General features: G+C 50.4%; 1 protein-coding gene across 12 annotated transcripts in view; it reads left to right on the top strand.

Annotated features, from left to right (window-relative positions):
* The window catches only part of LOC108318509 (calcium/calmodulin-dependent protein kinase type II subunit gamma), a 51,997-nt gene that overhangs the window by 18,530 nt on the left and 21,079 nt on the right, over nt 1–12,388 (top strand). For 11 of the 12 annotated variants that reach the window (XM_037746083.1, XM_017549583.2, XM_017549594.2 and 8 more), the window contains exons 4-10: nt 3,148–3,202; nt 4,087–4,152; nt 7,177–7,249; nt 7,395–7,497; nt 8,551–8,634; nt 9,085–9,179; nt 9,801–9,923. In XM_037746083.1, coding sequence (XP_037602011.1) covers nt 3,148–3,202; nt 4,087–4,152; nt 7,177–7,249; nt 7,395–7,497; nt 8,551–8,634; nt 9,085–9,179; nt 9,801–9,923 — 599 coding nt within the window. The remainder of the gene's footprint in view (nt 1–3,147; nt 3,203–4,086; nt 4,153–7,176; nt 7,250–7,394; nt 7,498–8,550; nt 8,635–9,084; nt 9,180–9,800; nt 9,924–12,388) is intronic. The other variant, XM_037746090.1, reaches the window with a different exon arrangement.

Genomic DNA, 12,388 nt, shown 5'->3' with positions numbered 1-12,388 from the left:
ACCTCATGATCCACCCGCCTCGGCCTCCCAAAGTGCTGGGATTACAGGCTTGAGCCACCGCGCCCGGCCAATATCAGGAATCTTGACATTGGTTTGTCTTGGCTTCAAGTCCCGGTTCTGCCACTTAGTGTTGTTTTGGGCAGGTTTCCTATGGAGCCTCAGTTTCCCCTCCTGTCAGATGGGGTTATTTATATGTAAGTAGTACCCTGCAGAGCCAGCGGCATGAGGGTTCAATACAGTAATGCACGTGGAGCCCATGGAATGACATTGGCACACAGGGACAACTCAACTAAGTGTTGTTAGAATTTCGATTGTTATTATCAGAATCTGACAGGGTATGGCAGCTCACAGCTGTAGTCCCAGCCACTCAGGAGGCTGAGGCAGGACATCACTCAAGCCCAGGATCTCCAGCCCACCCTGGGCCTCATAGGAGACCCTGTCTCTTAAAAAAAAGAATCTGCTACTGCTAAGTAGGCACTTAGAATGACATAGTTGTTTCTCCTCTTGTCTTCAGTGCTCTGTTAATTTCTTTACAAATTTAAAAAAAAAAAAAAAAAAAGCGTTGATAGCAGTCTTATTCAGATACGGCCCCCCTCCATCCCTCCTTGTCTTGGCTGGTGCCTTGCTCTGGGGCACACATCAAAGCTATTCTCTCCGCTGGGTGGCCTAGAAGGATTAGTCTTCCTTTGCTGCTCCTCTTTTCTAATTCCCTTCCTCGGCTTCCTCCCACCTGGGCTCTGTGTGTGGCCTTCCTGGAGAAGGAGAGATGCCAATGACTCCATGTCTAGTCAGAGGCCTGGGTACCTGCACTTCTTGCCCTGTTCTTGGCCTTGCTGTGCTGGGCAGGGTGGCATGGGGCATGGGGTGGTGTTGGGCATGGGGCAGGGTCTGGCTGAGGCAGGGCTTAGGGCCAAGTCCAGGCAGGGCTGAGCAGCTCCACTTCTCTGGGGTGGTTGTTAGCATCATACCTGCTGTCCCATTAGCTCCCCATGCTGCTGCTGTTAGTCACCTCTCTAATGGAGCTGGTCTTTAGCTTCTGGGACAGCTGATTTCCAGGGGATTATTTGTATTACACACTTTAATGCTTTTTAATAGCAAATTTTTAATTAAATGGAAAGTGCTTTTGGAAGCGAGGGAGCAGCAGCTGCAGCAAGACTCAGTGTGAGGCACTGTCTTAGACCAGAGGTGCACAAGTGAGGGGGGCGGAGGCAGCGGCAGGACTTCGAGAGGACTTGATGAAGTGTATATGGAGTGTGCCCAGGCTACTTTGTGTAGGAGGAAGGCAGGGACCTGGTGCTAGCTCCCTCCTCCTGTCCTGAAAGCCCCCTCTGTCATCTGGAGGCCTAGGGAAGCATCTTGTTTGCCTAGGAGAGAATGTTTTAAGGAGGAGGGATATTGGAAGTATCACCTGCCTTTGATCCTGTTCACAGAAATACTGAGATTGGGATGGGATTTTTGGGATTGAGTCACTAGATCAGATCAACTAGGGTAGGGAATGGGATTCGAAGACAGTCGTGAGGGCCTGGCTCTGGCCCTGGCTGGCTTCGGAGTCCTCACTCGTCAAGGGAAGAGAACAAGGGGTGTTCTCCTTATGGTGAACCACCTTAGTGGTAGTTCAGCACCTCGGGACTGTGCCGGCTGGGTTGTATATTTTGCTTTCTGAATGATCTTGCTTTGTGGGGAGGGGACATAGGGAGGCGCCTCAGCCCTGAGGAAACGTGTGACACTGGAAACGGAAGCAGCCTGGGCCCACCCAGGAAGAGACATGGCAGTTCCTTTGTCTCCAAGCACTGAACCAGTTGGTTAGGTGTCAGGCCATTCCTGAAGTGCTCCGTGAGGTGTGCCTATAACTGCCAAGGCTTAGAGCAAGGGTCAGACTGAGGGTGGCCTTTGGAACAGAGGTTCCCCTCAAGAGAGTTCAGGTGAGGGGAGGGACAGGGACAGTCAGCCAAAGCGGAGTCATGTCTGCATTAGAATGATGCTTAGGGGTTGGCATTTAACCCAGAGGTGGCTTTGTGGGCAGAAGCTTGAAGAGGAGACCTCAGAAGACTTTAGGCTGGTTTTTTGCCCAAGAGCTTTGGAGGCAGGGAGTGAGGAGGGATTCCACTTGCCAGCCTTTTCTCGCAGCTGGTGCATCGCCCAAGTCTTCTCCCTGCAGTGCCCTCCCGAACCTGTCCATGATGCTGCTTTAGGGACATTTGTGAGCGGTCTTTCTTTTGGGTGCCAGGGCTTTGTTGCCTGGATACGGGGGCTGTCCCATGTTTCTTATGGGAAGCAGTGGTGTAGACCATAGTCTTTGGAGTCAGGTAGCACTGGATTTACATCTTGACCCACCACTTAGAAGCTCTTTGGCCTTTGTCAAGAGACTTTGTGTCCCTGAGCCTCTGGTGCCCTCATCTGTAAAATGGGAATAACATTCATCTCAGGTGGTCGAAAAGAGTCATCACCTCCTCAAAGGCGGGCACCGTGTCTGAATCCCTTTACCTAGCACAAGGTCCAGAAAACAGTAGGCGCTCAGTAAATGCTTGCAGAATCAGTAATGTATGCAAGAGCCTAGCACAAGGCCTGGCATAGTAAGCACTTAATACACTGTTACTGTCGTCATTGCCTGAATGTGCGCATGGCCTTCCAGGCTCACCATCCATTATCCTGCACTGCGTGCCTTCCTGCTGAGCTCTGCCTTTCTGCCTTCTTCCCCTCCCCTTAGTTCTGCTCCCATTTACTGCCCTGGAAGAGCTCTCCAGCTTTCCCATCTGGTCATTGTTGTCCCCTGCCGTCAACATTGCTAGGTGCTGCCCACACCGCATCTCACCATCCTGTATCACAGCCCAGGACCACCTTCACGGAGACCAGCCCTCTGGGAAGGTTTCAGCTTTTCTCCATCTTGACTTCTTAGCCATGAAGCTTTTCTCTTTGCCTGAGTCTGAGGTAGCAACCAGAGCGCCGGGCTCTGGCTCCCAGGCCGCGTAGCTTTACACTGGGGGGCACTGGGCATGTCGCCATTCTCCCCACCCCCACTGACTGCTCCTTCTGGAGAGCCCTGTGAGCCTGACAGGATGGGGCCGGGGTGGGGCTGCTAAGCAGGAGAAGCCTAGGATTTCCAAATTTTCTCTCTGTTAATCTCTGTCCCCATCTCCTCTCTTGCAGTGCGCCTCCATGACAGTATTTCTGAAGAAGGGTTTCACTACCTCGTGTTTGACCTGTAAGTGCCACTTTCTGAGGGTGTGGGGGCCTTTCCCTCCAGCTGGCTCGAGATGAAGGCTCAGGAAGAGGCCTAAACAGGCTCTCCAGCCTCTGCCCAGGGCCCTCTCCTTTGCCGAGGGAAAGGATTTGACTGGGGCAGATTGCTGCCTCCCCCCAGGGGGTCTCCCCCCAGGGGGTCTCCATGCTACCCCAGCTTCCCCCCAGGGCTCTGAACCCCAGGACTGCGTTCCTCTCGTACTTCTGTTCAGCAGCACAACTTGCACAGATGCCTTTGTCTTATTTCTCAGTATGCTGTCCTTACTGGAGAAATAAAATACAGCTCTTTGCATGACCGTAAATCCCTGAGAAATCGGAGGTAGCTTTCATTAGTTGTAAGCCAGGCTCCTTTGGATTGGGTCTGTCCTCCACGTTGGTTGTGGTTTAATGCCTTAAAAGCGGCTCTTCACCTCCTGGATACTCCTCTTCAGGATTCTCAGGGTTGGGTCTCTGTGTCATTGGTCTCATTACTCTTCAGCTTCAGTAGTCGCTCTGTCCTTCCTGGGCAGCGATATTTTAGTGTTCGTGTTGGTCTCAAAGCTGTGACTTTTGGGGTAGGTTGACTGTTTTCTCTTAGATCCCTGTATCTTCATCTCTGCCTATTAGTGAATCTGTGGATTTTGGAAACAAATGTCCAGAAGGAAGGGAGGGCCCATGATACCTCAAGGAGAATCCAGGTGTCACCGAAGGATCAAGTGTGTTCTGGGCTCTCAGATGAAATGCATGGGGAGTTGGGTTGTGATTTCTCTAAAAGCCATTCTACAGGGTGACCCTGTTTCTTCTTGGACATTGGGGTTGGACAAGTAACCCTTTCCACCTTTGACCCTCTGCTTCTGTTGGTTGCAGTGTTACCGGCGGGGAGCTGTTTGAAGACATTGTGGCCAGAGAGTACTACAGTGAAGCAGATGCCAGGTAAGATGAGGGCCCAAGAATTCAAGTGTAGCTCTAGAGTTTAGGACTGAAGTAAGTTTTGGCCACCTTCGGGGGCGAGTATTGTGCCTGTTTGAATATCTTTGGGGAGGATCAGAAAGAGCTCTTGTCTGGAGAAAGATTCTGTTGAGCTGGGCTGGGGCTGCATACTGTGGGTGATATTAGAAGTTAAAAATTCATCACTTCCTGACCAGACACGGTGGCTCATATCTATAATCCCAGTACTTTGGGAGGCCGAGTTAGATGGATCACCTGAGGTCAGGAGTTCAAGACCAGCCCAGCCAACATGGTGAAACCCTGTCTCTACTAAAAATACAAAAATACAAAAAAAATAGCCAGATGTGGTGGCGTGCGCCTGTAATCCTAGCTACTAGGGAGGCTGAGGCAGGAGAATCACTTGAACCTGCAAGGTGAAGGTTTTACTGAGCCAAGATCATGCCACTGCACTCCAGCCTGGGTAACAGAGTAAGACTAGGTACCCCCGCCTGGCCAAAAAATAAAAAATAAACCAGCACTTCCAGATGAATGTTTTACAAAGCTTTTCCAAGTCTCCTTTACCCTGCAACCCCAGAAATACTTTTTTTTTGCACTACTGTGTACTCAGCAGCATGCCCAATGTCTCCCTCTGCCCCCGTCTTTCCTGTGACAAATCCTAGTGTGCTCAAGCCACTGCGCTGAGGCCCTAGCATGATCCAGAGGTGCAGAAGACATGGTTTCTATCCTGAGGGGGTGGGGAGAGCCCTGGGCTAATAATCCAACCAAAGAGCTCCAGGAGCTTTGAGCCTCTGTTACCTTGTCCTTACACCACCGTGACCAGCCTTACCCTGGGGCTCTTCCAACTTGAGGACCATTCCCCAGCCACACGCCTCAGCTTCTGCCTTCCGTGGAATCCTGGTTCCTCCCTCACCCACACTCTCAGGTGCCTGTTCAGCCTGCCTTCCCTACCTTGGCTCTTCCCCCAGCCTTGCTTTCTCAGAGGGTGATGTCCCTACAACCTGGTTTTGATCATGCTGCCTGCAGCTTATCTGGCTTATGTGGCAGCTCTGGCTGCCTCTGGATAGTGGGGGAGTGCAGCTTCCTCACGAATTTCTCAACCCTGAGAGGCTAATGTTTGCTGATCAACTTCAGATGCCTCAGCCTTGGGAAGAATTCTCAACTGGGGAGATGAATTCCAGTGCCAGCAGGGGAGGACCAGGCTCTGGGACGGAGGAGGCAGTGATGGCTCAGGGAGCCTGTGGGGAGGAGGGGGAGCTATAGGGAGGGGGCCCTGAGGGGGGTGACTGTACCAGTGGGCTTGGCCTGGCTCTGCTGGGACACTTCGCACTTTTGCCATTTTTGGCCAGAAGGCGCTCCCTGCTAGCCCGGCTCTGTTCTAATTATACATCTCTGTGGAGACTCGCCTCTATAGCTCAGTCTTAAAGTCTCTGTGTTCCACTCTTGGGCTGTGTCCTATGGGGAGGCCTGAGCTTCAGCCCCCAGGGACCCAGTAGGACCCCTTGGCTCTCATGGGAGCCCCAGCATCAGATTTTAGAGAAAGGAATAGTAAGTCTGGGCCACCCAGCCCAGCACACCAGGACGCTATACAGACGTGCACAGCATACCAGTTAGTGCCTGATGACAGGGGTCTATGCTGTAGGCCAAGGTCCTCAGCCCTGGTGCTACTGACATTTTAGGCCAGATAATTCCTTGTGGTGAGTCCTCTCCTGTGCATTGTGGCAGACATTTAGAAGCATCCTTGGCCTCTGCCCACCAAATGCTGGGAGCACTGCTCCTCCAGTTGTGACAACCAGAAATGTCTCCAGGTGTTGCCAAATGTCCCCTGGTGGGGGGAGGCACATTCATTTCCAGTTGAGAACCACTGCTCTAGATTGCCCTCACTCCCTGCCAGGAGTTTGACAACGGGGATGGCAGGATGGTTTGCAGTGTGGACAGTCTGATGCACATGTGTGACTGTGGCTGGGTGCAGTGTCTCATCCCTGTAATCCTAACACTGAGAGACCAAAGTAGGCGGATCACTTGAGCTCAGGAGTTCAAGACCAGCCTGGGCAACATGGTGAGAACTTGTCTGTACAAAAATACAAAACTTAGCTGGTCATAGTGGGGCATGCCTGTGGTCCCAGCTACTGAGGAGGCTGAAATGGGAGGATTGCTTGAGCCCAGGAGGTCAAGGCTGCAGTGATCTATGTCCACGGCATTATACTGTAATGCAGGCAACAGAGTGAGACCCTGTCTCAAAAATAAAAACAATAGTAATAAATAAAATAATATAACTTTGGGTTTGTTTCTTTATGCAAAATCATCAGAAATATTCCTCAAGTTTTCTGTTTGGAAACTCTTACGTACATTGTTTCTTTTATTTATTTATTTTTAATTTTAATTTTTAATTTTATTTTTTTAATTAAGTACATTGTTTCTTAAAGGTATGTGTATACTTGTTTTAGCTGCCTTACTAGGTGCCAGGCTTCAGGGCAGCTGCTGGGTCTTGTCCGTCTTCATATCCTAAGCACAGGGCCTGATAGACACTCGATAAACATTTAAGGAAATAAATGAGTGCGCCCACCCCCGACAGTAGCTTAGGTGTTTAGTTGGGCTCTCCTTCCTAAGTTTCCAGCACAAGCCTCTTCTCCAAGAACACAGTTACTATATGGAGAAAGGGAAAGAAGGCAGGTATTGCATGGTCTCATCTTCCTCAGGATTCTGGGCTGTCTCCTGATCTCTTGGAAATGAATTGATTGTATTAGACCTTTCCAGTCAAAAGCGGGTGAGATGAACCCCCTGTTCTAGCAGTGATCCTAGAAAAACCATCGAATCTGCCTGGGCCTTGATTTCCTCTTCTTTAAATAGGTTGAACAAGATGATGTGCAGTCTTAAGTTTCCAGCTGGCCGTTCAGTGATTCTCTAAATCCGTGGCCCCTTGTCACATGCCTTAGTCTGAGCGTGTGCTTGTGGATATGGATGAGGTAGTTTAACCCTGCACTGACATTTCCTTTCCTTCTGCTTTTCTAGCCACTGTATTCATCAGATTCTGGAGAGTGTTAACCACATCCACCAGCATGACATTGTCCACAGGGACCTAAAGGTACTACCCAGTCTCCCCACTGGCCTCTGCTGGTGAAGTGTTGGCACCACCTGGTGCCAGATAGTGGTACTGCGTAGACCCAATCTAGGCTCCCTCTTGGGCTGCAGGGTGGGTACTCACAAGGTTCTCTCTGTTCCTTCTGCAGCCTGAGAACCTGCTGCTGGCGAGTAAATGCAAGGGTGCCGCTGTCAAGCTGGCTGATTTTGGCCTAGCCATCGAAGTGCAGGGAGAGCAGCAGGCTTGGTTTGGTAAGGGTGACCCTGTCTTCCCTTGCAGCCCCCGCCCTTCCTCCTCTTCCTGATCTGCCTTCCTCTTTTTTTTTTTTTTTTTTTTTTTTTTTTTTTTTTTTTTGGATGGAGTTTCGCTCTTGTTACCCAGGCTGGAGTGCAATGGCGCGATCTCGGCTCACCGCAACCTCCGCCTCCCGGGTTCAGGCAATTCTCCTGCCCCAGCCTCCTGAGTCGCTGGGATTACAGACACGCGTCACCATGCCCAGCTAATTTTTTGTATTTTTAGTAGAGACGGGGTTTCACCGTGTTGACCAGGATGGTCTCGATCTTTTGACCTCGTGATCCACCCGCCTCAGCCTCCCAAAGTGCTGGGATTACAGGCTTGAGCCACCGCGCCCGGCTTTTTTTTTTTTTGAGATAAAGTTTTGCTCTTGTTGGTTGCCTGGGCTGGAGTGTAATAGCATGATCTTGGCTCACTGCAACTTCCGCCTCCTGGGTTCAGGTGATATCCTGCCTCAGCCTCCTGAGTAGCTGAGTAGTTCCCGCCTCCATGCCCAGCTAGTTTTTGTATTTTAAGTAGAGATGGGGTTTCACCATGTTGGTCAGGCTGGCCTAGAACTCCTGACCTTAGGCGATCCACCCACCTTGGCCTCCCAAGGTACTGGGATTACAGGCATGAGCCACCATGCCTAGCCTCTGCCTTCCTCTTTTAGAACTGGAAACCAGACCCTTAATGGTCCTGGCCTCCTCAGAGACTGGCGGAGGGTGGGAGGGTGCAGAGTCTCTCTTGGCAGTACATGACTTAGTACAGTGAGTCTAGCTGTTGTCAGCACTACTTTCTTGCTACCTCTGGGAAGAAGCTGGAGTTCCTGGTAGGCATATGGATTTGTCCTCTAATTCAAATTCCACGTACTGCAAGAAGCCCAGCCTGTCAGCTCTTGCTGCCTGCGTGCTGAAAGCTGATATAGCAAAAGCAGCAGGAATGAGAAGGGACTTGGGGAAAATTGCTGGCGTGGATTTAACGAGAGAGAAAGTGGGTTCAGTGTGCCTCTGCCCTCTCTTCTGCTACAGGTTTTGCTGGCACCCCAGGTTACTTGTCCCCTGAGGTCTTGAGGAAAGATCCCTATGGAAAACCTGTGGATATCTGGGCCTGCGGTAAGCCCACTCCATACTCCCAGCTTTTCGCTGTTAAGGGCCCTCACTTCTGATGATGGCAAGAAAGAGACATCGCTATTCCTTGTGGGTCGCACACATGCCTGGTGTTTGTAAAATTACAGTGTTTGCTCTAGTGCCCCTGGGATGGCTGTTCCCATCACACCCTCCTCCCTGAATACTTCCGGGATTACATTGTATCCTTCTTGGAGAGGGATTTGCTCGTGCCTTAGAGGATGGGTTGTGCCTAAAGAAATCCCTGATGTGACCTGGTGACGTGAGGAGTGAGGCATAGCAGGAGGGGCTGGTAGCACAGCATTATTGGCTGGCATCCACTTCCGACTCTGGTATGGCCCCTGCCTTTCTGGGTGGCTCTGAGCCCTGCATGGCTTTTCTTGGTTCCTCAGGGAAGTAGGCGACTGACCCCCGTGACCTGTGTGTTCTGTCTCGTAGGGGTCATCCTGTATATCCTCCTGGTGGGCTACCCTCCCTTCTGGGATGAGGATCAGCACAAGCTGTATCAGCAGATCAAGGCTGGAGCCTATGATGTAAGGACCGGAGAGCCGGGTAGCCAGTCCAGGAAGGGCAGATGTCCTGCTCCTCGGTCTCTGTCCAAGGGAGTGGGCTTGTTTAGTGTGTCACATGATACAGGGAGTGGCAGAGGACTTTGAGGACCCAGGGATGGGCATACAGGGCTCAATTCTTGCCACCCTATGTCCCAGGGAGCAACTTTCTTTTGCACAGCCTTCTTGGTAACTAAAATTGAGGAACCCACTGAAGCCCTTTGATCTTTACTTGCAAAGAGTGGAGCGGCCTCATTTGTGTGTAACACAGGGATTAGAGCCTGGAGACTCCTCCACAGCAGTGGCACCTTGGACACATTGCGGAGTCCTTTTTCCCTCCTAAGTAGAGAGCTGGGCTACACCAGAGAATGTTAGAGTCGTGATATTCTGGCATTCTAACCACGACTATTCAGTGTTTCTTTCCCAGTCTTTAAGTTGACACAAGTTCTGGGATAGTCCCAGGGCTTCCCCAACTCTCTGCTGGTCACAGCTTTAGGTACCACAGAGTATCCCACTTATAGGAGTTGGGTTGAAGACAGAGCCAATGTTTCAGGATGCGAAGCTCACCAGTATCATATTCCTCCTCTCCCTCTTCCTCCTCCTTAGTTCCCATCACCAGAATGGGACACGGTAACTCCTGAAGCCAAGAACTTGATCAACCAGATGCTGACCATAAACCCAGCGAAGCGCATCACGGCTGACCAGGCTCTCAAGCACCCGTGGGTCTGCGTAAGTATCTTTGCTGGTGGCCAAGGAGCTCAGGGGTGTCAGCCCTCCATGTGCCCTTGGCACCACCCCCTCCTTCTTGCCAGCAGAGATTCATTCTGGGCCCTGAGCAAGAACTGAGCAGGCGGGCAGAGGACTGTTGAGGCCCAGGGTCAGTAAATGTCACCAGGGAGACTTGGGAGGCTGATGCGGCTGGTGGGTCGCTACTCCTCTCTCCCCCACTCAGGCTGGGATTGGTTCTGTTTTTGGATGAGGGCTCAGGTTGACCCTTGCAGACTATAGGTAGCTGGTGATAGAAAGCAGCTGGCAGAACCCAAAGTGAATCCCTAAGCTGGGGGTTCCTACTCAGATCTCAACTCCAATGGAATGGTGACCAGAGCCCAGTAAAGCAACAGAAGGGGTCTCTGAGTCATTAAAAGCATGAAAGCTCAGGCATAAAGCTTCTGCGCTGAAGTCCTAGGAGGGTCCCCTAGGCTATCAGTGTGGGTTAATGTACTCTGTTTTCATATATAATGCCGTCAAGCTGAAATACCTACTTTCAGACAAAGAAGAGGAACTGGTAGAGTTAGATATCTTGATAACCATGAGGCATTATTTATCTGTCTATTCTGTGTTTATTGAATACCTCTTTGGTGCTGGTCACCGTCTGGGTGCTGGAGATACAAAGATGAAAGAGGTATGGTCCCTGCCCCCAAAGATCATCTAGGGAAACAAGCACTCAAACAGGCAATCATGCTACAATGTGACAAGTACGTACAAGAATCTAATGAGAGTACAGGAGGTCCTGCTGTTTCTGGCAGGTAGTGGGGTTACTGAAGGCTGCCTGGAGGAGGTGACCTCAGTCTTTGTTCTTGGCAAATAATTAGGAGGTCCTCAGAACGTTAACCTGAAGAGAGAGGTTAGCATGGTGAGAGGTAATGGGAAATTGTGGTGAGTTGAAGGAATGTTGAGTTGTTTGGTTGTCGACGAGGCTGCAACTATCAGAATGCAAGAGAATGAGGCAAAAGATTCCCTGTCATACAAGCTTCTGCCTAAGGAGTTTGGATTTTATTCTGAAAACAGGGAACCATTTAAGGGTTTTAAAGAAGGAATGAAATTTGCATTTAAGAAAGATCACTTTGGAAGTTGTGTGGGAAATGAATTGCCAGGCACGGTGGCACACACCTGTAGTCTCAGCTACTGAGCAGGCTGAGGCAGCAGGATCATAAGCCCAGGAATTTGAGGCTGTAGTGAGCTATGATTGAACCTGTGAACAGTCACCTTACTCTAGCCTGGAAAAGATGATTGGACCCCACCTCTTAAAATAAAAAAAAAAAAGGGAATTGAAATTTTTTAAAAGAAAAGAACTGGAGACAGAGAGCTCAGGAGGCTTTTGTAATAGATGTAATAGTCTAAGCAAAACCAAGTGAGGCCTCAGCTGAGGGTAAGGATGGGGGAATGTGCAGTGTGTTGAGATTCCAGAGATATTTGAGAGAACCTAAAGGATTTAATTTTTTCCAGTTGGATATGGGGGAGTGAAGAAGAGAGAGAGGGATCTGTGGGAATGGCCAGGTTTCAAGTTGGTCCCTGAGCAAAGGGTTGTACCCTCACTGACCCAGAAGAAAACCAGAGGAGGAGCTTGTTTGTGAGACAAGATGATGGTTTTAATTTTGTGCCTGCTGAGTATGGTGTCTGGCAACCTCCAGCCAGACACATCCAGTGGGTGGTTAGAAATATGGTCCTAGAGATTAGAAAAGAAGCTAAAAATTGGAAATTCAGGTTGTAGTCATTTCTGTGTAGTTGGTAGTGAGGCTGTAGAAATAGATGGGGCTGCTTCTATGGTGGTTGAGTTCTTATGGTGAGCCTGTATTGCTGTAGTAGAGAAGAGATGGCCACTACACACCAGCATTTAATGACACTGAGAGTTTGGGGGGCCAGCAAAGGGCACTGAGAGTGAGACCCTCCAGAAGACCCAGAAGCTAAGAAACGGGGGGCTTCAGTAAGGGAGCATCGGGAATCAGATGCAGAAGAGTCCCTGATTGAGCTGGGGAAGAATCCCCTGGCTCTGACCATTAGATGCCATTGTTTCATCATTTCACTGAGGCAGTGGAATGAGAGAGATGGAAGCCTGTTTTCAGTGAGACGAAGAGGGAGTGAGGGCAAGGAGGGGAATGGGAAGCTAGGCAGTGAAGAGGGAAATAAATGGTGCTACTTAGAGAAAGATGGACCAGCGGAGCTTTTAATGTAAGGCTCACGCCTATAATCCTAGCACTTTGGGAGGCTGAGGCAGGCAGATCACTTGAGGCCGGGAGTTTGAGACCAGCCTAGTCAACATAGTGAAACCCCATCTCTACTAAAAATATAAAAAGTTACCTGGGGGCCGGGCGCGGTGGCTCAAGCCTGTAATCCCAGCACTTTGGGAGGCCGAGGTGGGTGGATCACGAGGTCAAGAGATCGAGACCATCCTGGTCAACATGGTGAAACCCCGT

Source organism: Cebus imitator, unplaced genomic scaffold, assembly GCF_001604975.1.
Source record: "Cebus imitator isolate Cc_AM_T3 unplaced genomic scaffold, Cebus_imitator-1.0 Scaffold11, whole genome shotgun sequence".
Classification (NCBI taxonomy): Eukaryota; Metazoa; Chordata; class Mammalia; order Primates; family Cebidae; genus Cebus; species Cebus imitator.
Note: the sequence above shows the minus strand (reverse complement) of the source record. Positions and strands in the feature narration are given on the sequence as shown.